Below are 25,624 nucleotides of genomic sequence, written 5' to 3' on the forward strand. Positions count from 1 at the left end.
CGCCCCTTTGGCCTCTTGACAGCTGCTCCAGGTAAGCCCCTTCCCCCTGCCCCATCCTCACATGGCCTGGTTTAGGTTCATGTTCATTTCACCTTCCAAATGCCTTTGGCATGCTCTCCCTCATATCTACTCTAAACCTCCACCGTACCTAGGAACAGTCAGGTCTTCTTATTTCTTCTTTTCATTCAATCAGTCTGCTTGGTTTTCCCTGTTCGGATTCTAGGTTCCTAGACAGCAAGGCTGTTTATTAGGCCAGTTTCCAGGGGAGAAGGAAAGAATCACTGTGGGCAAGAGAATTGTCAAGATGAATGGTCAGACCTACTCAGTCCTATCTGGCCAGGGTCCTAATCCAAGAGTACAGATTCTCTGGGGATTTAAGATCATCCTGAGAACTTGTCACGGCTTCACAGGCTTGAGCTCTTAGTGAAGCTGTATTAATGGAAGTCACCTGTGGAAACAAATGTCTTTCATGAATTTATACCTTTAGGGGAGCATTAGTAGTGTTGAATTAAACTCAAGACCTTGGCTAAAAGACTAATGGGTGGTGGGTTCCTTGAGGTTAAAACTGGTCTATCCTCTTGATCCCGTACCCTGAGAAGTTTGGGGAGGCCCAGGGCAGGCCTACCAAGTCTTTTTCTGCTCTTTGCCAGCACTTTGGCCTGGGCTTCATTAGGGGTTCATTAGGCTCTACTTTTTCTGCTTAACACTGAGCCCATGCTCTGTAGTTTCACTGGATCCAAGGAATCTCGAACGTCACCAAGCTTAGCTCTTGACTTTGATCATTTTCATCTTGATAGGAAAGGGTTTTTTGTTTTGGTGCTGTTTCACATCAAACTCAGCTCTGCATACTAGACAAGCACTCTACCACTAAAGCCCCAGCTGTAGGAAAGTGCCTTTTTATGGAACCCAATAGTGCTTCAGAGGTTAAAAAAAAAAGGGGCTATCTTCAACTGTACCTAAGATGGCTTTAAACAAATGATGCCTTGGTCCCATGGTTGTAGGTACAGTTCTAATTAGAAAAAAGTCACAGAGACATGATTTATATGGACACCTAGAGTCGATAAAATTAAGATCTGAGGATTAACTATCAGTTTAATATTGTACTCTTAACGCTCCAATCACTAGGCATAAAGGATATTCCTGCTCTTTGTAACCCTTAACCCCACTTCGAGGTCATATTTTTATTTTCCATTTCAATGGGTTCTCACTATATCAAGCTGGCCAGGAATTCTCAAGAGATCCACCTGCCTCCCACACCGGTAACTAAAGGTTCTGGCTACCATGTTCAACTCACCTCACTTTTTAGGTTTTAGGTTCACCTTTTCAGCCAGTCACAGGGACTGCTCCACCATGCAAAGCACTTTCGTTATTGGGATCTTTGCTAAAAAGGGATACCTAGAACATCAGCTGTCATGCTTGTTTTCCTGGTAGCCTAAGTATAATTGGTCATGAGCTAAAGTACAAATGTTCAGCACTGTTACTTTGGAGGCCAGGAAGATGTTGGTGCCGGTAGCAGTTTGAGCATGTGTGCCGGCTGCCTCCTGTTGATGACCCCTGTCTATTAACTTTAGGGATATGTGGATTTTTGTTCCTTCTTGTGCAACCTGCCTGCTGCTGTCCTGGGTTTTAGGTATCACCAAGTCAGGAATAACTGAAATCCCTTTGTTCTGTTAAGATAGGACTGGGTGGAGAAACGAATTAAGGGTGTTTCCAAATATGGGAAGCGGCTTGGAGAGGGCAGGCCTTGAAGGTCACAAAATCTAGCTATCCCAAGCACAGGCCACAGTAGGTCAAGTAAAATGGATCTGGGGGTGAGGGAGCAGGGCGATAGCATAGCCAATAAATTGGTAGTAGAGCAAACCTTTAGGTTGGAGTTTAATCCGTTGAATCTACTACGTAAAGGGGAAGGCGAGAAACAACTTCATAAGGTTTATCTCTGACTTACACTCGCTCCGTGATGGGTATTCATAACACACGGAAAACAAACTGGGGCCGGCGGAAGGGGATGCTCTGAAACCACCCCTATAACGTTCTGCTGTGCCTTTCTTCCTCAACTTTTTTCTCTTAGACGTTGTGTTTAAAACGTATTTATACACCAACAAGACAACAACTAAAAACTTTAATGAGCTGTAACTCGGCTTCATTCAAATAAAAGGGGCTGGGTTGTTGAGTCTTAGTGGAAGCGGGACGCTGCGCTCGCTCCACTCACATCAGCTGCGGCAGGCCCGCCTCTTCTGACGTCCTCCCAGTGCACTTCCGATCCGGCCTACTCGCGGAAGCAACTACTTAGGCCACGCCCCTATTCTTGTAGTTTGTTCCCCAGCGCGCGTAGATCCTATGGACCCCACGTGTCAAGAGAGTCCTGCAGAGGACTCAAACAATGAAGAAGACCTTGACTCCACGAAGGCAGCACCCCGGATCCGTGATACCCCAGAAGACATCGTGCTGGAAGCGCCAGCCAGTGGCCTGGCGTTCCATCCGACTCGAGATCTGCTGGCAGCGGGGGACGTGGATGGGGACGTGTTCGTGTGAGTGGGGCGTAAGGCGGTGTGTGTTAAAGCTCTTCTTCTGGGAGGAGGTAGAAATAGGGAGTGTGGCAGGAAGACATTTTATGAAACTCAGGCGGGCCGAATCGTTCAGTAACATAAGGCAAGTGTGCTTGTGGAGGCTCAGATTGAGTCCAGCCATTTTTCCACATCCCTCTCTTCTTTTTTTAAGGTAGGGTGTCTTATTAAGCCTGGAGCTTCACGATCCTGGCTAGTCTTAGCTAGCTACTTGCCAGAGATCCCATCTCTGCCTTCTAAGTGCTTGGATTAGAGTTGGCCACCATGCCTGCCTAGCTTTTTCATGGGTTTTGGGGATCCCCAAACCTGAGGCAAACACTTTGTCCACTGAACCATCTCCCCAGCCCTCCACCTCTATTTTGTTTCAACTTGTCAGCACTGTGACATTAGTCAGAATATACCGTAATTAACTATGTCTTTCTTTAGCATTAGTGGGCCCTGCCTAATTTTTACTCCTTCAACTTCTGGGACTGGACCTCTGCCAATAGTTATTTTCCTTTGATACAGATATCACTGTGGCCTAGAGTACTAAGGATTCTCTGGCTTCGGTCTTAGTACCCCCTCCTTCCTTGGTTTTTTGAGATAGGATTTCTCTTTGTAGCCCTGCTGTCCTAGAACTTGCTCTGTAGACTGGGCTGCTTACCACTGCCTCCCTAGCACTGGGATTAAAGGCATGGACCACCCCACTCATCTTGGTTTCAGAATTCTGTTTTGTTTTTTTTTTTTTTTTTTTTCGGAGCTGGGGACCGAACCCAGGGCCTTGTGCTTGCTAGGCAAGCGCTGTACCACTGAGCTAAATCCCCAACCCGGTTTCAGAATTCTTAAGACTATAGGCACCCATGGATGCACCCAGCTTGCTGTTAGTTCATTTGTTTCTGGGCCCCCACAGTGGTCCACACCCAATCTTCTTTGGGCTCAGGGTTTTGAGAACAGTGAAAAGGGTGGAGTCTGACGGTGTGTACCTGTAATCTCAGCCTCCAGAAGGATGAGACAAAAGGATTACAGGTCCCAGGCTAAACTGGGTGGTGCACACCTTTAATCCCAGCAGGTGAACCCATCAGTTTGATGCCAGCCTGGTTTACAGAATGAGTGAGTTCCAGGATAGCCAGGGCTACATAGAGAAACCTGGTACCAAAAAGCTAAAAAAAAAAAAGGATAAATAGGCTGGGAGTGTGTGACTCGATTGCAAATTATTTACCTGGTATGTGTGAAGACGTGAGTTTAGTCTCCAGTACTACAAAGAAAATAGAATAGGCGTTCTCTGCTCTTGCAAGTGTCCTGTCTACGTGGGAAGGTTTGGTCTTTGTGCTCCATGCATCGGGTGTGGTGTGGGATCATTCACTCTCACTTCCTTTTCTCAGCTTTGCCTACTCTTGTCAGGAGGGAGAAACCAAGGAGCTGTGGTCCTCAGGACACCACCTCAAGTCCTGCCGAGCTGTTGTCTTCTCAGAGGATGGGCAGAGTAAGTACTCGGGAAGGCAACAACGTGTGGTAGAGGGTACAGGACAATGAGCAATCCCATAACCTGGGCCTTTCCCCCCTAGAACTTGTTACTGTCTCTAAGGACAAAGCAATCCATGTACTAGATGTGGAACAGGGACAATTGGAAAGACGGATTTCCAAGGCTCACAGGTAAGGAAAATCAGTTAGGTGTTTGTGGACCTAGGGTTGAGGGCTCACCTTAGTAGTAGAGAGGTCTCTACCACACAACGCATCCCTGTTTCTGTGTTTCCAGTGCCCCCATTAACAGTCTGCTGCTCGTGGATGAGAATGTTCTGGTTACTGGGGATGACACTGGTGGCATCCGGCTATGGGACCAGCGTAAAGAGGGCCCTTTGATGGATATGCGGCAGCATGAGGAGTATATTGCTGACATGGCTCTAGACCCAGCCAAAAAGCTGCTGCTGACAGCCAGGTAAACTTGAAAGCTCCCCCCCTGCTCGCTTCTTCCCACTGCAGCAGGCGAACAGGTGCCTGTGCCCACCTTTTATTACAGCCTCCCTAGACTGGAGCATCCCCTTTCATCTGCTTTACTTTACAGCGGAGATGGCTGCCTTGGTGTCTTCAACATCAAGAGACGCCGGTTTGAGTTACTCTCAGAGCCTCAGTCAGGAGATCTAACCTCCGTCGCCCTCATGAAAGTACAGCTGGGTATGAGGGGATGGGGTACACATACCAGGGAGTTTATTGTGAAATGGTTCCAAAAACACGGTTTGCCCTGTTAACCTGCAGTACGGGAAGAAGGTGGCCTGTGGGTCTAGCGAAGGTACCATCTACCTCTTCAATTGGAACGGTTTCGGGGCCACAAGTGATCGCTTTGCCCTGAGAGCGGAGTCCATCGACTGCATGGTTCCAGTCACTGAGAATCTGCTGTGCACTGGCTCTACTGACGGAATCATCAGGTAAGGGAAGCTGGAAGCAGCCCTCAAACACGGGGATGATAACCCAAGCTAGCCAGTTCCTGACACTCTGCTCTGCTCAGGGCTGTGAACATCCTGCCCAACCGAGTGGTAGGCACCGTGGGCCAGCATGCCGGGGAGCCTGTGGAGGAGCTAGCCCTATCCCACTGTGGCCACTTTCTGGCCAGTAGTGGCCATGACCAGCGCCTCAAATTTTGGGACATGACTCAGCTTCGAACTGTGGTTGTGGATGACTATCGTCGACGCAAGAAAAAAGGAGGGCCGCTTCGTGCCCTGAGCAGTAAAGCTTGGAGCACGGACGATTTCTTTGCAGGGTTGAGAGAAGATGAGGAGGAGGCCAAGGCTCCAGAGGAGGTGTCGGGGGAGAGCGATGATGACAGTGACTGAGGGACAAGGAGCTGTTTTCTGGGACAGATTCCCTAACGGAATCTGTTGATGTTGTAGACTGATCCTGCTACCTTGAACAGGATAAGCTTAGCTCTACCACTGAGCTACACCCCACTCCCCAGACAGGAGATCTCTATTCTACTGAATCATGTAAGACACACACGAACTCAGGGCCCCGAAGTAGGAGAGTATTTGTTCTGCCTATTGTAAAACAATCTCTACTACCACTATAGCAAGACAACACAGAAACATGTATACCAACCAGGGTTTTAATATAAATAAAACCGGTATAGGAAAACAAGAACCATATAAGCCCAAACCAGTGACCAGTGGTGGGAGGAAGGGCTCTTTGGTTCAGCCAGTTCTCCAAATAAAACACAGATTCATAGTAAGCCCTTGTGTGTGTGTGGCGGGTTATTTGTCAAGCAGGGAACTGACTAAGGATAATAGGTCAGAGGTCTAATCAGACCCTGGGCTCAGTGGGGGAGGGCAAGGTTCCTCACAACTAAAGTAGCACTTAGGTGTGACAGGGTCCTGTCCCAGCAGGGAAAGCTGTCACCAGACCTTCTCCTTGGGATAAGTAGTGGCTGCCCAGGCCTGCTGGGCTGGGGGTTGGCACAGGCTCTGCTTACCCATTAGGGTGCCTGTAGGAAGAAGGGGTCACTGCTTCACCACAGAACCCGCTTCAGCCCTAGGAGACCATAAGCTGGTCCTAGATTCACTCAGTGTTTCCAGCAGCTGTGCAGATACAGCATCCTTGGCCACCTCATGCCCATCCTGCCAATCAGAGGTCAGCACAACCCAAATGAGGCCACTGAAAGGCACTGGATGCCCAGGGATCACAACTTGGTACCAGAAGCGATGCCAGCCGGCAGGCCCCGTTCCTAAACACTTGGTAAGGAACACTGGGCAGCCTAGCTTCATCCGTTGACACAGCTGTTGCAGAGCGGCCCGAGCCCCTTGGGACCCCAGCTTGTCCCTGGTCTGGGCTAGTTGGCTGACATCTGGCCTTAGAAACCGCAGTGAGGGACCCGCAAGCTGTTGGCGGAAGTGCTGCTTCAGGTCTGGCTTGAGCCACTCCACAGCCACCTGCTCTCCACAGAGGCGTGACTGCCCTGCAAGAAAAAGGCGAGAGACAAGGGCAGAGCTAAACACTGGGACTTGGAGCCAAGCACTTAAGACCAGACTTTGAAGTGACTTGCCACAGGCTCTGTTGAATGCCTCTCCACTTCTTGGTGGTGTGACAACTTCCCTAGGCTTCATTTAATTTGTAAAGAAGCTGTAACAATACCTTCTAACAGTCCCTGGGGGAATACAGAGCCGCCTGGCTCCATTTGCTTAATAATCATCACAATAGCTACCTTTCTGGTCAATGAAAACTGAAACTAAGATTTAGTAAGATTTCATCCTCCACTGAATTAGAAGTGGTGTTGGCTGCACTGGCACTTCTGGAAGTCACCTTTTAATCCTTAGAGAGGCAAAGGTAGGCAGATCACTGAGTTTGACACCAGCCTAAGTCTACAAAGGGAGGCCAGGACAGATAGAGCTATTACAAAGAGAAACCCTGTCTTGGGAGAAACAAAACCCCAAAACAATAGGATACATCAAAAGGGAGGAACTTAAGTAGCTTAAATATAGGTAAGTAGTGGCTGTAGTACTATTATATAGCGGCAGTTCAGGAATTCATGTCTGAGTAAAGATTTGGGGATATATTAAGTAGCCAGCCACCCTCCCGCAGCTTCTACCCCTACCTTCTACCAGAGCCTTTTTGGCCATGGCAGCAGCTCGGTGAGTGCTAAACTTGAGCAGTGCAATTTGAGAGGGCGCAGACCCAGGGCTCGGTAGCAGCAATGTCTCCTGCAGGCAGGGACCGAGCGGTTGCAGGGCAAGCAGTAACGCACGTCGGTTCAAGCTAAGAGGGAGCCCGTCCACCGTCAGCTCGCACTTCTCGGTACTTCGGCATACCAGGAGCTGGCAAGAAGGCCGCAGCTGGTGGTTGTGCAGCGTAGCAATGGCGGCCTGGGCACCGCGCCGTGAGCTGTAGCGCGCATAGGCAAAGCCGCGGTTCAGGCCACTAAAGGTCATCATTAGGCGGAACTCATAGAGGCGTCCCACGCGCTGGAAGAGTGGGATCAACTGGTGCTCGTACACATCCTGCGGTAGTCGTCCGATAAATACCTCGGACCCTGACGGTGGCGGGCTGCCCACCCAGCCTAGAGGGAGAGGATATTGTTGGTTTCTGTCATCCACAAAGATGTTTTTAAGCTCCAGGATAAAGCTGGGGTGTTGAGGGGCAAGAAGGGCAACCATTTGGAGAAACTGATATCTTTCTGGCTCCCGGGATCATTACCATAATCGGGCAACTAGACTGTGAAAACAACTAGGCTGGCACTGAATAGGCGTACCATCCTTGACGTGAAGAGTTTAAGGGAAGCCAGACAAATACCCACATCTAGTATAGAGTATGTCAGGTTATTTGGGTTTTCTAACTTTGGAGCTTTTCCATAGAGTGGCCAAGACTGGCGTAGTACCACAGGGGCTGGGGCTACTGTACCTGGGGGTGGCCCGCCATACTTCCTTTGCCCGTTGACCTGCACCAGGCGAATGCCAGTCTCCCTTACCCACGCCTCCAGGGCTGCCTTGTTCTCTGGATTCACCCTCTCACACCATTGCTGGGGGAAAGAGGTAGGTTGGAATGGCGTATCATTGGCCCTGTCCCACCTCGTTAGAGGTGTTGGGGGTCACTGTAACTACCCCCTCTGCATGTAGGGTCCAAGGATCACTTAGGTCTTCATTTCCTTACCTCACACTCCCGTTTGGACTGCATAGTTTCCCAAAAGTCTTGCAGTTTCCTCTTTAGAACTTCCTTGGGTTTCTGCCTCTGGAAGATTCCCTATCCTCCACGCCCCCTCCAGTTCTCATTGGCTCTGGGCACGACCCCGCCCCTCAAGGAGGCATCCTTGCACGCTGCGCACGCTCTTGGAAATCTCGAACCCCCTCTAAAGACCGTGGGTGGGAGGAGCTCCATCGCCTAAAGCGGGTGGGGTGGAGGGAGCTCTGGGGCAGGGTGGACACAGGAACCTCAGAACGTTCTGTCTATAGCAAGGCGCAGTGAGTTTGCGATGGTTTCCTCCTTTTTACACTAGTGGTTTGAAGGTTCAGAACCGGAGGAAGGTAGCGCTAGGCATCATGGACACAGACAGGTGTTAGCGGCAGAGACGTTTATTGGAATTTTTGGCCGGAGGTTGTTCATCTGAGGTGTGGCTTTTCAATGAAGCCATCTCAAGTCCAAACAGGAGTTTAGGAGGCAGAGACTTGATTAATCCACTATACTGCTTGACCCCATCCCCCACACAAGGAAAGTGTAGTGCCTAGCCATTTCTTGCCAGTGATTACGGATAATAACGTAATAATAATAATAATGATAAAAAACAAAAACAAAAAACCCCAACCCCCCACAAAGCCTCTGTTCTGACCACCCTTCAGTCTTCTGCTGGATCAGAAACGTCCAAACTGTTTAAGTACATATGCAGTTTTGTTTTAGCTCAGTTAAGGCCAATCCTGTTTCTTCCACTAGTTTGCTCAGTTCATCACATGGAGAGGGGCTGACTTGTTCTTCTTCTGATCTCCTCCACAAGGTCTTCTCTTCGGACATCCACCTGGCCACAGTAGAGGAAGAAGGTATGAACATCTCCCACTCAGCTGTTCCCTGAGGGCTGGCCTACTTCTAGTTACCAGGTTTGGCTCACTGGGACATGTACCCAGCTAGGACCCCAGAGATCTTAGATGCCACGATTATAAGCCTAAGCCTCAGGTCTCAAACAGGCCCTCCTGCCCTTTAGCCTTCTTGCCTGCCTCCTTACCTCTTCTCTGCTCGTCACTGAACGGAGCTTGATGACACCATCCTTAAGCTCCTGCTCACCAATGATGGCCACCAGTGGGATGCCTGCTTCCTCACAGTACTGCAACTGGTTCAGTAACTTTGGGTTCTTCTTGTACAGCAGCTCAGCCTGCAAATGACCAAGGAAGAAAACAAAGGCTTCTGTTGTTCTCACAGACAAACTCTGGGGGGTGGGGCAGGGATGCAGCAGGCACCTTCTTTTTTTAAGTACTTTTGCTTTCATTTCAATAAATTACTAAATCCTGTTCATAATTCTTTAAGATGCACTATAAAGTAGAATCTCAATAACATATGATGTTGGTATTGATAAGAATAAAAAGGCTATTAATAGCGTATAAGAATTGGGAGAATATAATTGACAAAGCCCCCTCAATCAAGCAGTCCTTCTTAGGCTGTATCTGTCTGTCTGTCTGTCTGTCTATCTTTCTTTCTTTCCTTCTTTCTTCTTTTCTTTTTTGTTTTCTCTTTCCTGACCACAGTATCCCCTTCCTCCTCTCCTCCCTATGCCCTACCTCTCCCCTCCACTCCTCCTGTGTTTCTTTTCAGAAGAGGAGACCTCTGTGGATATCAAACAGCCCTGGCATATCAAGTCACAGCAAGACTAGGCACCTCCTCAATATTAAGGCTCCATAAAGCAACCCACTAGGAGGAAAGGGTCCCAAAGGCAGGCAACCGGAGTCAGAGACAGACCCTGCTCTTGATGTCTGGAATCTCACAAGAAGACCAAGCTACACACTATAATGTATGAGGCACCTTCTTTGCTCCATTCGAAGAAGCAATGGGAAGATGGCACTATGTAAACTTGTATAGTTGTGTCTAGTACTCCCAAGTCTGTAGCCAGCTTAGGGATGGCCCCCTGTACCTTGATCCCAGCATCCCATAACTCTGAGATAAGCTTCAGTCTCTCCTCCAGCAGCTTCTTCTGTGCAGATGCCACAAGCACCTGCGTCTCTGTGGTCCGCACCTTTTCCTCTGAAGCCTAGGGAGAGGCAGGTAAGAGTCAGAGCTGGACTATGCTATCAAGGAACAAACAGGAAGGCTGTAGTTGGGATCCTGAGAGACTAAGTCAAACTCAGTGAGCTTAACTAGGGAAGGATGGCAGCCATCTGACCTACCAGTTGGACATGGAACAGATCTTAGAAGGTATAAGAAATGAACAGACTTGAATGGCTTCCCAGAATAAAGGTGGAGGGAAAGCTTGATGTGATGTAGTATACATCTATAATTGCTGTACTTGGGAGGAGGAGACAGAAACATCAGGCAGCTAAGACTAGCCTTGAATACGTGAGTTTGAGCTTAGTATATCTCAAAAACAAAACAAAACAACCATACAACAAAACAGAACAAAAACCCAAGAAAATAAATAACGGGCCTGGAGAGATGACTCAGAGGTTAAGAGCACTGACTGCTCTTCCAGAGGTCCTGAGTTCAATTCCCAGCAACCACATGGTGGCTCACAGCCATCTGTAATGAGATCTGATGCCCTATTCTGGTGTATCTGAAGACAGCTACAGTGTATTTATATATAATAAATAAATAAACCTTAAAAAAAAAAAAAAGAGCACTGACTGCCTCCCACTTGGCAGCTTACAATCATCTGTAATTCTGGTTTACGGGGCTCTGATGCCTTCTTCTGGCCTCTGTGGGGACCAGGCGTAGATGCACATGTAGGCATTACACTCATATACATAAGGTAAAAACAACAAAAACAGAACAAAACACCAAAATGCAACAATAACAAAAGGTATTACTATTCCAGGTAGCAGCACAGTAAAGTTAAAACTCCTTTCTCCCCAGGAGGTCACAAGCCACCACTGGTATCTAGTCTTCATTTCCTACTCCCCCATCTGTGAGACTAGGTATGTGTGGATGCAGGAACAAAGAACATGTCTATTGCTCCTTGACTCTTTCTGAAAAACTGTTTTCAAAGCCACAATGTAAGATGCCTGCAGGAAAAATGATGTCCGGTGAGAACCCTGGGTAGGGTCATCTTAGAGAAAACAAGGCAGGAATGGCGGAGAGCTAGAGCAGCAGCAGAGGGGTCCTGTGGATTGTGGGGAGCTTCCTTGGTGTTAATCCAGGTTCTCTGGAGTCAGAGCAGCCATCTGAGTAAGCCCAGGGCCTCAGGCATGTTTTCCACTGAGAGGATGAATACTGTTTCTTCCACTATTCTCCAGTGGGGAAAGAACCAAGATTCACAAAACTATCCTAGAAGCCAGGCCTGATGGCTCAGCCTAGTCCAGCTATTCAGAAGCTGAGCCAGGAGGATTTAAGACCTACTTGGGCTGAGTTCAAAGTCACCCTGGGCAACTTAGTTAGACCCTGTCTTAAACTAAGTGAAAAAGTACACAGTGATAAGAGTGCTTGCCTGGCATGCACAATGCTCAGGCTCAGTTTCCAGGATCATGAAACATATCTATCCAGACACACACACAATACTGGTCTATAAAGGAGCAAGTCTGAAGGCTATTAATCTTCTTTTCTGCATTTCTCAGAGATGCCTCCTATCTAAAGCAGAGCCTGTCCCTAGGAGATCACGGGAATGGTGGGTACCGTCACCTGCCCTAGGACTTACCTCTAATTTTTGCTCTACAATGGAGAAGATCCGTTCCACTCCAATACTGAGCCCAACACATGGCACCTTGCGCCCTTTGGGGTCAAACATGCCTACTAGTCCATCGTAGCGCCCTCCAGCAGCTATGCTGCCCACACCCAAGGGCTCTTCCCCAGCTTGGGTTGGCATTTGTAGCAGCACTGCCTCATAGATGACCCCAGTGTAGTAGTCCAGCCCTCGAGCAAGGCTCAAGTCAAAGGAGATCTGTGGAGGCAAGGTAATGTCAGTAGCAGACAGGATCAAGGGACTCCAAGTCCAAGGTCAGCTGAGGCTCCTATCTCCAACTTCATTTACCTTGTCATCAATGCCAAATAGGGTTAGATACTCAAAGAGCAGCTTTAGGTCTCCCAAGCCCTCTACAGCCTGTTTGTTTTGGGAGAGTTTAGGATCCTGGAGTAACTGTTCCACCAGAGACACCCCACCTGAGGAAACAAATTTGTAGGCTAGATGGACAAGAAAAAGAAAACCAAAAACCCCACTAGGTCTACCTTTTGTCAGGACTGCAGTTACATGTACAATGAACAATTCCTCTACACACACACACACACACACACACACACACACACACACACACACACACCACACCACACACACACACACACACACACACACACACACAGGGACCGAGGGCAGTGACATGGCTGCTGGGTTCTTTTCTCACCATGCTGCTGGACATAGTCCCCGATGCGATCAGCCACTTCAGGTGCGAGGCCCTTCTCTCCCACCATCTCATTCTTCACTTCCTCCCAGGAAACCTGGACAGGCAACAACAGTCAGAGGCCAATAACACATCTTCCCTACTACAGAACAAATATGGACCCTTCTCAAGGAGCACTCTGAGAGGTGTCCTTCACCCTACATGCTGGGGCCAGTCCATAGGCATAGAGGAAGCTACTCTTCTCATAAAATTTCATTGCTCAAAACAGGGTAGGGTCTAGGAAGAGTCAGGTTTGGGTTGTTACCTTGTCTAGCTTGTCCACGGAGGAGCAGATGGTACGGAACTTGCTATCAGGGACACCACAGACAGCAAACATCCCGTCTAGGATGCGCCTATCATTTACCTGAGAGGAGCAAGGTACAGGGAAGAAGGAATCTGTTTATTTGGCATCATTCCCGATAGTCTCTATCACATGGGCTACTGATCTGTGAGAGGCCAGGCCCCACCTTGCCCTCCCAGTCCTATCCAGCTCTGACCTTGACCTGGAAGTTGCCAATCTGAAGTGAACTCAGGATCTCACACATAATCTTTAGGCACTCTGCATCAGGAATCATGGGGTCGAACTGTCCAGCAATGTCAAAATCCTGCAGGGAGAGAGGAAGGTGGGTGGCATGTGATGGACTCCTGAAACCTCTACTCTGTTGGCATCCAACACAGGACTTCCTTTTTGTTTTCTGTCTCCTCATCAGCGCTCGGGCTCTCACTGGTCCTGCGATCCTGGGCAGACAACAATTATGGAACTATTGTTCTTCCTCCAATTCATCTTTTTTTTTTTTTCTTTTTTTCAGAGCTGGGGACCGAACCCAGGGCCTTAGCAAGCCTAGCAAGCGCTCTACCATTGAGCTAAATCCTCAACCCCCTCCAATTCATCTTCTTTAAATTCTCCTACTGTTGTGGGGAAATTTCCCAGCCTTCGTCAGTGTATCTCTGTCACTGTGCCTGTCTGTTTGTCTGTCTCTCTGTGTGGCAATTGTGGGGATTAAACCTAGCGCTTCGAGCACCGAGGAGATCACTTTACCATTGAGCTACTGCCCAAGCCCTTCCTACCTTCATCTGAGAACAACACATTGAACTTCCTCATTTTCTGGTGTGATCACAATACTGTGGGCAATAAAGAAACAGGAGCCACAGGCAGAACTCAACGACAGAGTAATTGCCTGGTGTCCTAATGTACAAAGCCCTGCATCCAATCCCCAGCACTAAAAAAACAATTCTTTTCCTTCAAACAAAACAACCCACTTCCTCTGAGAAACCCCTACCAAACCAGGTAAGCTCGTCCTTGATTGTTTGTCTTACTCTTCATGTTCACCAAGCCATTAAGAGGTCTACATGCAAACACCAGGGAAATCTGAGAGCATTTTTGAGACCATCTGGTTTGTTCAGGACGCCACAAAACACAGTACTTGAGAGAGGGCCCGAGTCACACATCCCGCTCCATGGTTTTCTAACACTCACACACTGATAGAATTCACGGTAACGGCCTCGGGTCATAGCTGGGTTGTCCCGGCGATACACCTTTGCTATGTGGTAGCGTTTAATGTTGGTCAGTTTATTCATTGCTAGATACCGAGCAAAAGGGACCTAATAACACAGTGTTAAGGAAAAAGGGCCTCCTGTGGCTGTTGGAAGTTATCGTCACCCACAGAAGCTATTCCCTGTGGGTATAGATAAAACCACTACCTATAAGAGAAATAGCACTTCTGTCTGTCAGGAAGGATTAACTGTATAGTCATAAAAGGTAGCTGAAGTAGGAAAGAAGATTAAGGAATCCTCTTGGACTGTCCCCCTGGACTGTGCGGACTAGAGGAGACAAGGAACTTGGAGATGAGACACAGCAAGAAAAGGGCCCATGTGGAATCCCTAATCAGATGACTGATAGTTTGAATGAGACTGCAAGGCCCCCATAGGCTTGTGCATTTGCATGCTTAGTCTCCGGTTGATGAACTATGGAAGGATTAGGTAGTGTGGCTTTGTTGAAGGTGTGTCACTGGGAGTAGGCTTTTTTTTTTTCTTTTTAAAGATTTATTTATTATATATAAGTACACTGTTGCTGTCTTCAGATACACCAGAAGAGGGCATCAGACCCCATTGCAGATGGTTGTGAGCCACCATGTGGTTGCTGGGATTTGAACTCAGGACCTCTGGAAGAGCAGTCAGTGCTCTTAACCACTGAGCCATCTCTCCAGCCCGGGAGTAGGCTTTGAAGTTTCAAAAGCCCACCACTGGCCCAGTGTCTGTCTGTCTGTCTGTCTGTCCGTGTCTCTGCTGCTTGTGAATCAGGATGTAAAGCTCTCAACTACTTCTCCAGCATTATGCCTTCCTTTGTGCTGCCATGTTCCCCGGCATGGTGATAATAGGCTAATCCTACAAACTATAAGCAAGCCATCAATTAAATGCTTTCTTTTCTAAGAGTTGCCTTGGTCCTGGTCTCTATACAGCAATAGAACACTAACTGAGACACTTGAAGATAAAGGAAATAGTAATCAATCACAGAAAAGTCTGTCCACTTTTGTTATTGAGACGGGAGAATGTTGTAAAATTGGGAACAGGGTCCTGACAGAAAGCTGGGTTTTTGGTTTTTTTTGTGGGGAGTGGGGAGACAGGTTTTTTCTATGTAGCCTTGGCTGTCCCGGAACTTGCACCACCACCACCTGGCAACACTGGCGATTTCTAAGGCTGTACTGTATTCTGCTTACCCAAAGTCCTTTATCTTGCTTTAGAGAAAAAAATTCCTTTCACTGTCAATGGCTTCATATTTATATAAGTACACTGTAGCTGTCTTCAGACACACCAGAAGAGGGCATCCGATCTCTTTACAGATGGTATGGCTTCATATTTAATCTTACCTGTGCCCACTGCCCCTAAACCCAAGTTCAACTCCTGTGAGTGCGAATTCCTGCAAAGTCTTAAGAACCCAGGTTTAGAAGGATACAGTGAGGTCATAACGGAGGGACAGCAGCTCCCCACCCTGGTCCTTCAGGTCATAGATAAGCTTTGAGTCTTCTCCGTATTTTCCAGTTAGTGTCTCCTAGAGAAAAGAAGGAGAAATATGATTACAACAATGAATGACTTACCAGAGATCTTCCTCTACCAGAGATCTTCCTCTACCTTCTGAATGCTAGGATTGGCTTGGACCACCACATCTGGGTATAAATATTTTTTTAAAATTACTATTACTACTATTATTGTTGTTGTTGTTATTTGATGCTAGGGATTGAACCTAGGCTTTGTACTTGGTGGGCAATTACTCTATCACTAAGCTGTATTCCCTGCTCTTAGACCATTATAGGGGTTAGAGAAATGGCTTAACAGTTAAGAGCATTGGTTGCTCTTCAGAGGTCCTGAGTTCAATTCCCAGCAACCACATGGTGGTTCACAACCATCTGTAATGGGATCTGATGCCTCTTCTGTCGTGCAGTCATACATGCAAATAGAGCACTAATATTCATAAAGGATATAAATAAATAAATCTTAAAAAAAGACCATGTAAACAGAAAAACTTACTACTCTAATATGACTAATTTCACCTTGTCTATATTTTTATGGTCCCTCTGCTTTTCATCCTAATGCTTGTAAATTTGATGTAGGTACAATTAAAAAGTATTGTGCCCGGGTTGGAGATTTAGCTCAGTGGTAGAGCGCTTGCCTAGGAAGCGCAAGGCCCTGGGTTCGGTCCCCAGCTCCAAAAAAAAGAACCGGAAAAAAAAAAAAAGGTATTGTGCCCAGACACATTTTCAATTCCAGCACTCAGAAGGTAGAGGCAGGTAGATCACTTTGAGTTTGAGGCTGGCCTGGTCTACATAGAGAGACTGTTTCAAAAAGACAAAGCAAAAACGAAAATAGAATAACAATTCAGGTTCAGGTTGGTATTCTGCTCTTTTCTCTATTTTGTGGCAGAGCTAAAGTATTACCCTTCCTCCCCTCCCCACTCCCCATGTTTTTCAAGACAGGGTCTCTCTGTGTAGCCCTGGTTGTCCTGGAACTCACTCTGTAGACCAGGCTGGCCTCAAACTCAGAGATTCACCTGCCTCTGCCTCCCAATGCTAGGATCAAAGGTGTGCACCACCAGGCCCTGCTAAAGTATTACTTTTTTTATAACTATTTACTTATAGTGTGGGTGTTCATATGCCGAGGCATGCATAAGGTCAGTGAATAACCTGTTGAGAGTTAGTTCTCCTATCTCATGAGTTCTGAAGATTAAACTCAGGCCATCAGGCTTGATAGTAAATGTCTTTTTTTTTAAAACAGGATTTTATTTTTATGTTATGTACATTGGTGTTTTCCTGCATGTTTGTCTATGCACAGAGTCCTATGTGGGTACTGGGGAATCCAGGTCCTCTTAGCTACTAAGTCATCTCTCCAGCCCTGGTAGTAAATGTCTTTATCCATTGAGCCATCTTTGTCAGTCCTAAGGTATTATTACCTCATACATACACACACACACACACACACACACACACACACACACACACACACACACACACACTTTGTTTATGTGTGTGAATGTTTTGCATGTTTGTATGTCCATCATACGCATGCCTGATGCCTGTGGAGGTCAGAAGAGTTGTTGGATCCTTTAGAACTACAGTTGCAAGTGATTATGAGCCACCACATGGATGTGGGGAACTGAGCCCAGATCCTTTACAGGGAAACAAGTGTTCCGCTGAGCCATCTCTCCAGCCCCGCTGAAGTAGTTAGGATTTTGTACTGATCTTGCAGAAGACTCAAGTTTGAGTCACAGCACCTGTCAGTCAGCTTACAGCCTCCTGTAACTCCAGCTCCATGGGAGTCCTATACCTGACTCCCCAGGCACCCGTTACTTATGTGCACACATCCACACAATCTATCTAACTCCACCATTAAAAAGTAAGCAAATAAAAAAGATGTATAATTTTCCAGTGAGACTCTAGGTGCAGTGAGATACACCTGTAACTCAGGAAGGCAGAAGCACCCAGCTTGTGGTTCGAGGCCAGCCTGGGTTATAATGAGACTATCTCAGAACTACAGTAAGAAGCTCTACACTTATCTGTTTGCTAAAACCATCCTGTTTGACGTTCATGCTATTCCAGTTAAAGTACACTTCCAAAATGTGTTACAAGGCATATCTATGCACACAGCCTTCTAGCGCTTGAAAGATAAGCTTATAGGAATACATTATCAGAGATCTGAACAGTGTCAGAAACCAAAATACAAAGTCGTCTCTTCTTCTTCCTCCTCTTCTTCTCCCCCTCCCCCTCTCTCCCTCCTCCCCCCCCCCCCCCCCCCCGCTCCTCCTCCTCCTCTTCTTTTTTTTTCCTGGCTTGTCACCACCAGCATTTAGTAAACCAGACCCAGGTAAAGAACTAGGTCTGGGGACACATGCATGGTCTTACTATAGTGAATGTCTAGCCTGTCCTGATTATCACAAAATCAGAACAGCGAGAATATTTGCAACAAAATAGAAAGTCTTAAAGGCATAGCAGTAGTCCATGCCCTTCGATGTCTCCAACTGGCTATGACATATCCCTCTGACCAAATCAGCCAGGATTTTTTTTTTTGTTCTTTTTTTCAGAGCTGGGGACTGAACCCAGGGCCTTGCGCTTCCTAGGTAAGCGCTCTACCACTGAGCTAAATCCCCAGCCCCACAGCCAGGATTTTAAAAGCTGTAAAAACCCCAGTGTGTGAACCCACGAACATCTGTATTCTGGTGGTGTCATGGACTGGACTCTTCCTGCTCAATCAATATGTCAAGATTCTAACCTTAGGCTCCTCTATTCCCCTCTACGTAATCATGGCTCCACTGTGCAGTTTCTCCTTACCCAGTTCTTACCTTTAGTTCAAACACAGGTGTATCGATCACTTCTGCTCCATGGCGTTTGAAACAGCGGATGATGACATCAAACACCTTTTCTCGGACTGCCATCTGCCGGGGACTATAGTCTCTCGTGCCCTTGAGAGTCAAAATCAAAAGGCAAGGATGACATTTAAAACAAAGAATAAACTCTAGAAATATCCAAAGTCCAGCTCAGCAACAAGGGACACAAGTGATGCTGTAAAAGTGGGAAGACAGCTCAGAACAGGCCCCGTGACTCCATTGGCCAGCTAGGCTCTGTTTCCCAGACGTCAGAGCCATTTTCTCAGTACCCAACAGTAACAGCATCTCCTTGTCAGCAGAGAATACTTGCTCAACACCAATACTATCAATTCAAAGTGGCCCCACAGGTTGAATTCTAAAGTTTATGGGCAATTTTTTTCTAACATAATTTCCTTTCAAATTCTATTTAACAAAGTTATTTCTGACTGCAAGCTCTCCCAGCCTGGTGTGGTGGCACTTGGAAGGCAAAGGCCGGTGGACCACTGAGTTCAAGGCTAGCCTGATCCATACAGTGAGAACTTTCTAAGAAGGGAAAAAAGCTCTAAGACAGGCTAATCAGATATATTTTATAGCTAAATTGCAAGCTGTCAAGAAGTCAAGTCACCACCTCAGAGCACTCAGCAAATGCACTGTGAAGTCTGTCTACCAGCTGGGCCAGAGCTTTTAGTCTGGGCCATTATAACCTGCTCCAGAGCTTCGGTCTAGGGACCTTCTCACATTCTTAGCTGCTAACTCTCCATCCACAGTGTATTACTTCTATGTACATACAAAATTCAAAGTGCAACATTTTATTGACCTACCATTACACGTTAACACAAATAATATTTTGAGTGAATTAAAAGATGTAGTGATGTATCTGAAGACAGCTACAGTGTACTTATATATAATAAATGAATAAATCTTTAAAAAAAAAGATGTAGTGAGAGGAGTTAACACTGATCACAGTTTTGCACATCCTGTTTATAGTGTTATTTTTTATTTGATGTGTGTGTTGCTTTTCATGCACGTATGTCCATGCATCCCTTGCATGTCTGCTGCCTGTGGAGGCCAGAACAGCATGCCAGACCTTCTGGAGCTGGAGTTACAGACGGTTGTGAGCTGCCATGTGGGTGCTAGGAATCAAACCCAGGTCCTCTGGAAGAGCAGCAAGTGTTCTTAACAGCTGAGCCTTCTCTCCAGCCCATTTTTGCAAATTTTCAATGTTTCCCTTAATAAAGACAATTAATTTTCCTATGTGCTTTTTGTATTAAATTTCTAATGATGTATATTGGTCTGGTTGAAAAATATGAAGAAACTCAAAGTTAAACAGGTGTGCTCTTATAAAAGTAAGAGTACCCAATGAGCTTCTCAACTCTGGATATTCTTTTTTTGGTACTACACCACCAAAATCCAACTAGTACTCCTTCCTTCCTTCCTTCCTTCCTTCCTTCCTTCCTTCCTTCCTTCCTTCCTTCCTTTCTTTTTTTAAAATGTAAACCAAGTTTATTTTGCCTTTTAAGTAGTGTTCTTAAAGCACTACAGCTTGGTAAACAATGTGAATTAGTGTAAGTCATCTTAAAAGCCAGAGTTTTGTTTTCGTTGTTGTTGTTGTTTTTTTTTGTTCTTTTTTTTCGGAGCTGGGTGTTGTTGTTTTTTAATGAGTTGTTAAAAAGATGCAGCCTATTCTAACAGGATAAATACTTTTAACCATTTCACTTTGAGTTAATGAAGGCTCACAAATGAGCAACATTCCTCATTGAGGAAAACAAAAAGCTGTTGTCGAAAAGCAACAGCGCGCACACAAACAAAAAGAACTGTGTAGTCATAACTAACTGTTCCCATATTTTCGAAGTTGCCTTACAATGGGGTGATATGCACATGATCTTGCTGCAAACCTGACACACAGACTTTAATACATGTAGTCTCGAGACAGACAATTCAGCTCAGGAGGTGCCAACTCCAGACAACGAAGCTCTTAGTACTCGTTTCTTAAAGACTGGTGTAATGTGGGATCTGAAAGCCATAGCAATACATTTTTCATATTGTGGCATTTAGAAGGCCTGGTCATTCGGGGAGAATGGTGCATGTTGATAATACAAGCACCTGGGAGGCAGAGGCATGAGTATCAACCTTAGTTCAAGACCAGTTTGGTTTACATAGTGAGTTCCAGGTCAATCAGGATCACGTAGCAAAATTCTGGCTCAAGAAAACAAATGTGAACAAGTACCATTCTAAGTGATATAGGTAACTAGAGTTGTTAAATACACAGAGACAGTGGATAGCAACCACCTATGGGACGAAGGGAGGGTGGAAGAGGAATATTGTTAAATGGGTGCAGTTTCGATTCTGAATGATGAAAAAAGCTGGAAAAGCAGTCATAGCACATTCCTGTTTCCACATTCCAGAGGCCAAGGCAGGAGGATTGTGGTGAGTTCCAGGCCAGCATAGACTACAAACTAGGCCCTATCTGGAAGAAAAACAAAAGATAAGTAATGATGATTAGAATATCAGTGTATTTCATGCTCAGAACTACACATTAAAGCCCATCCTTGTATCTTATGTGTTGAATGGATCTTTTACCCTTGTATGATTTTAGACCACCTTACACTGGTCATCTAGAAAACACTGGCTCGGGGTTGGGGATTTAGCTCAGTGGTAGAGCACTTGCCTAGCAAGCGCAAGGCCCTGGGTTTGGTCCCCAGCTCCGAAAAAAGAAAAAAGAAAAAAAAAATTAGAAAACACTGGCTCATTGATGAACTAGAGTGCTCTATAACGTTGACATATTTCATTATATAATACTCAGAAAATCATTTATTAACACTACTACGGGATGGCTCAGTGGTTAAGAGCACTGACTGCTCTTTCAAAGGTCTTGAGTTCAAATCCCCAACCACATGGTGGTTCACAACCATCTGTAATGAGATCTGATGCCCTCTTCTGGTGTGTCTGAAGACAGCTACAGTGTGCTCATGTATAATAAATAAACACTGGCTTCCTACTAGTGATACTTGTTATAGGCAAGAGCCAAGATTGAATAAAATTAATAATTTAACTATAAAAAGATTATTTTTTAAAATTTATGCATATAAGGGCTTTATTTTTGTGTATGTTTTGTCTGAAAGTATCTATTTGCACCACGTGCCTACCTGTTGCCTATGTAAGTCAGAAAGAGGCATCAGACGCCCTGGAATTGGAGTTAGAAATGGTTGAGCCTCCAGCAAGTGCTCTTAACCACTGAGCCATCTTAAGTTCAGTTTTTTTTATTTTGAAAGATTTATCTTATTTTATGTGTATGGGTGTTTTGCCTACAAGTATGTCTATCTACTGTGTGTGTTCTTGGGTGTCCACAGAGGTCAGAAGAGGATGTTGAAGCCCCTGGAACTGGAGTTACCATAGCTCATGAGCCACTATGTGAGCCACTATGTGAGCCACTATGTGAACATTGGGAATTGAATCTGGCTGCTACGCGAGAGCAACAAGTGCTCTATCTCTGAGCCATCTCTCCAGCCCCGTTTGTTTTAATGGCGAGTGCACGGCGTATGGATCATATAGTTGGTCCTCTGTATCTGCAGGTTCCATATCCATGGGTTCAGTAAACTGCACTGAAGGTACTTGGGGTTAAAGAAAATTCTCAGGGTTGGGGATTTAGCTCAGTGGTAGAGCGCTTGCCTAGCAAGTGCAAGGCCCTGGGTTCGGTCCCCAGCTCCGAAAAAAAGTAAGAAAAAAAAAAAAAAAAGAAAATTCTCGCTATGCTAAATATATAGATGTTTTCCACGTCATTATCCTTGAGCAATAACTACTTAAATTAGGTGTTAGTAACCTAGAGATGACTTAATCACTAGGATGTGCATAGGGTATATGCAAATGCTATACCACTTCCCATAAGGAAATTGAATAGCTGTGGAATCCCTTAATAGTATCTAAGACCAAGCCATGTTCAACTTCCCCCAACTATCTCAATAATATCTTTTCTATTTGAATCAATTTCTAAACATGTTATTTTTAGATATCTTCATTTAATCAACAGCTTTCTCTTTCCTTTCTTCTTTTTTATAATAAATTCTTTTCATTCAAAGATGTGTTTATTTATTTTATGTATGTGGGTACACGGTCGCTGTCTTCAGACACACAAGAAGAGGGCATCGGATCCCAATACAGATGGTTGTGAACCACCATGTGGTTGCTGGGAATTGAACTCAGGATCTCTGGAAGAGCAGTCAGAGCTCTTAACCACTAAGCCATCTCTCCAGCCCCTCCTTTTTTCTTCTTTTGTGGTGTCTTATTTGGACTCTAGGTCTTCTAACACTGAACCACACTCTTATCTCCCCCCTCCCCCATCCCATTATTTATTTGTTGAAGAAACTGCATAATTTGTCCCAAAAAGTTTATTACATTCTGGATCCAGTCACCAATGAGTCATTAACCTGTTCTCTGCTCTGTGTTTCTCCACCTTAGTCTAAAGGCCTAATTACATTCCAGTTCCCCTGATGAGAATTCATAGGTGGTGCTATGTATTTTTTATTGCATCATATCTGCAGGGACATAATATCTGCTGCTTCTGCTTCAGCAACATTGACTGGTCAGTGGGTTGAGGTGAGGAGGGACTGTTTATCAAAAATTCCCCATTTTCTCTCCATTCAATACTCTGAGCAATTATTGATCATTTCTTGAATGGCATGTGTGTGGATGCCCTTGGAGGCCAGCTGGAATTACAGACAGGTGTGGGCTGCTATATGTGGGTGCAACCACTCAGCTCTTCTAGAAGAACAGCCAGCACCCCTAATACTGAGTCATCTCTCCAGCCACCATTTCTTTGAGATTTTAAACTCCTCTTGAACCTCCGAAAAGGAATTGTGTGGGATGGGCATGGAGGTACCTGTCTATAATTCCAGCACCTGTTAGGTGGAGCCCCGAGGATCAGAATTTCAGAGCCAGTCTCTGCTATATAGCAAGTCTGAGGCTGGTCAGGGCTTTTTGTAATTTTGTTTCCTTTGGTTTTTAAAACTGTGTACAAAGGCACAGCTTTGTGAATTTAGCTCAAAGAATTAACCTCAACACAGAAGAATTAATCATACCATCTATCCCCTCCCCTCCACCCTACCCCTAGCCTTCTGGAGACAAGGTTTTACTATCTTACTATGTAGTTCCTGTTGGCCTGGAACTTGTACGCCAGGCTTTTCCTGACTTCAGTTCCCTGTACCTAGCTGGGCAGTTCACAACTGCCTGTGACTCCAGCTGCCCTCCAAGGACACGGACACACACACAGAGCACACAGTTACATACATATATACATTAATAAAAATACATCATTAAAAAACAAAAATCTTAAGAGAATTGAGTCCCAACATTGGTGAAATAAAGGAGGCAGGTGGCTCTCTGAGTTCAAGGCCAGCCTGGACTACATAGAGAATTCCAGGACAGCCAGAGCTACATAGAGATACCCTGTCTCAATAATATAAAATCTCATACTGGAATTAAAGATTTTCTGCACTGGGACTAGAGAGATGCTCAGTCGTTAAGAGCACTGACTGCTCTTCCAGAGGTCCTGAGTTCAAATCCCAGCAACCACATGGTGGCTCACAACCATTTATAATGGGATCGATGCCCTTTTTTGGTGTGTCTGACAGCTACAGTATACTCAGAATAAATAAATAAATCTTAAAAAAAAAAAAGATGTGGATCACAACACATGGCTTCTCTCATCTTTGGAAATCAACTTGAAATATATTCATTAAATATATGTTTATTTCCAGGCACCCAGTCTTACCTCTGGTAAATAAACTAAAGTAACTACTAAATAATACTGCATTATTTTATTTATTATTAATTAATGTAGTTAATAAGTGATTACATTAAATAACATGAATTAACTACTAAAAACTGTTGTAGAGAGCAGGAGAGATGACTCAGGGATTAAGAGCTCTTGCCACTCTTCCAGAGACATTAATTCACTCAATTTCCAGCACTTTGGCTTACGACTGCCTGTAACTCCAGCTCCAGGGAATCTGACATTCTCTTCTGGCCTCTGCACATACCCATACTCACTTATATAGATCCACACACACATACACCAAAGTGAAAATTCAAAGTCAGTACAATAACAGAACTATGTATGACATGCCAAGGCGACCCAGAAAAGGTGCAGAGTTCTGTTTATAGAAGTTACAGAATAGCATCTGAACCGAAGTCCCTCAGCTGAGTTAAGCATCTCCAACTTTACTTGGTTCTGTTTGTGCAGGGCTTCTTCTAGTTCCTAGGAAGTATCAAGGTTCTTTTCTGCTTCAGAGTTGACATACTGTACTGCGCTTATGATTCTAACAGTCATTCCCTGGCCGTCTCTCACCCACTTGAGAGGTCCATCATATATGTCACTTCCTCAGTTTGGCTTCTCAGATTCCCCAGCTCCCCCTTATTTCTTCACATCATCACTCATATTTTGTAATTGTGCATCCCTGGGTGGAATTATTTGCCCTAAATCTCTGTCTCAGTGGAATGCAAGCATCACAAAAGCAGGTATCCAGTACAATGACACCCACAGAGACTTACTCAATAAATACATAATGAATGAAAGGAGTAGCAGTTAGCAGGCAGTCTCCCCTGAGCAGTCTCATTTCTGTCATCACCGAATGACTCAGGTTGTGTTCAAACCAGCCCCGTGCTTACACCTATTGCTCCTTTGCAATATTTCAGATTGTGGATCAGGGCCTCTCTCTGAGTCCTCTCACAGGAATAGTTTACCTTGGGGGTTTTGAGGACGAACTTCTGTTTGCCTTCATCATGGCCCAGCTGTGCCTTCAGTTTTAGGAGTTTCGTCACCTCCTCCTCGATCTGTGGAGGGAAAAATGCCGCTGACTGACCATTTGTCACCCCCTCCCTCCCTTCTCTTTCACTCGATACTCCTATCTCTTAGGCCTAGCCTGGCTTCTCTGGGGACCCACCCTAGCTATCTCCCCACTCAGTCCCTTTCACTCTACCAACCTAGTTCTTTCATCCACATGCCTGTCCTCCAGCCAGACCACCTTCTATGCTCCTCTGGTCTTGTCGGGCCCCTCCCTCTCTTTCCATCTGAGTCGTACCTGCTCAGCGGACGCTTTCTGCTCCTTAAGGCCCCTCACATGCGCTCCCTGGAGTCGCACCAGCTCCTCCAGCGCAGCACGATCTGCCATCCTGTCTGCCAACCGGAACTG

General features: G+C 45.7%; 3 protein-coding genes and 1 non-coding gene across 4 annotated transcripts; 1 reads left to right on the forward strand and 3 right to left on the reverse strand.

Moving 5' to 3' along the window:
* The first annotated feature begins 2,294 nt into the window (after nt 1-2,294).
* Wdr55 (WD repeat domain 55) lies at nt 2,295-5,763 on the forward strand. The gene is made up of 7 exons (NM_001017932.2): nt 2,295-2,528; nt 3,926-4,026; nt 4,109-4,196; nt 4,300-4,479; nt 4,606-4,705; nt 4,797-4,966; nt 5,047-5,763. The coding sequence occupies exons 1-7, from the start codon at nt 2,338-2,340 to the stop codon at nt 5,369-5,371; spliced, it is 1,155 nt and encodes a 384-aa protein (NP_001017932.1). The 5' UTR covers nt 2,295-2,337; the 3' UTR covers nt 5,372-5,763.
* On the reverse strand, nt 5,621-8,245 carry Dnd1 (DND microRNA-mediated repression inhibitor 1). The gene is made up of 4 exons (NM_001109379.1): nt 8,175-8,245; nt 7,926-8,043; nt 7,123-7,584; nt 5,621-6,486 (listed from the first exon to the last, which is right to left on the reverse strand). The coding sequence occupies exons 1-4, from the start codon at nt 8,196-8,198 to the stop codon at nt 6,032-6,034; spliced, it is 1,059 nt and encodes a 352-aa protein (NP_001102849.1). The 5' UTR covers nt 8,199-8,245; the 3' UTR covers nt 5,621-6,031.
* Nucleotides 8,246-8,577: 332 nt separating this feature from the next.
* Nucleotides 8,578-25,621, reverse strand: Hars1 (histidyl-tRNA synthetase 1). Its single transcript, NM_001025414.1, has 13 exons — nt 25,514-25,621; nt 25,176-25,265; nt 18,414-18,533; nt 15,537-15,632; nt 14,060-14,185; nt 13,081-13,188; nt 12,849-12,947; nt 12,548-12,641; nt 12,181-12,308; nt 11,848-12,090; nt 10,135-10,251; nt 9,235-9,381; nt 8,578-9,030 (listed from the first exon to the last, which is right to left on the reverse strand). Exons 1-13 carry the CDS (start codon nt 25,601-25,603, stop codon nt 8,962-8,964), a joined length of 1,527 nt encoding a protein of 508 aa, NP_001020585.1. The 5' UTR covers nt 25,604-25,621; the 3' UTR covers nt 8,578-8,961.
* Nucleotides 17,906-18,037, reverse strand: LOC120098350 (small nucleolar RNA SNORA72). The gene has a single exon (XR_005496539.1). It is a non-coding gene; the product is annotated as a small nucleolar RNA SNORA72 (small nucleolar RNA).
* Nucleotides 25,622-25,624: the final 3 nt, after the last annotated feature.

Source organism: Rattus norvegicus, chromosome 18 (assembly GCF_036323735.1).
Source record: "Rattus norvegicus strain BN/NHsdMcwi chromosome 18, GRCr8, whole genome shotgun sequence".
NCBI classification, from domain to species: Eukaryota; Metazoa; Chordata; class Mammalia; order Rodentia; family Muridae; genus Rattus; species Rattus norvegicus.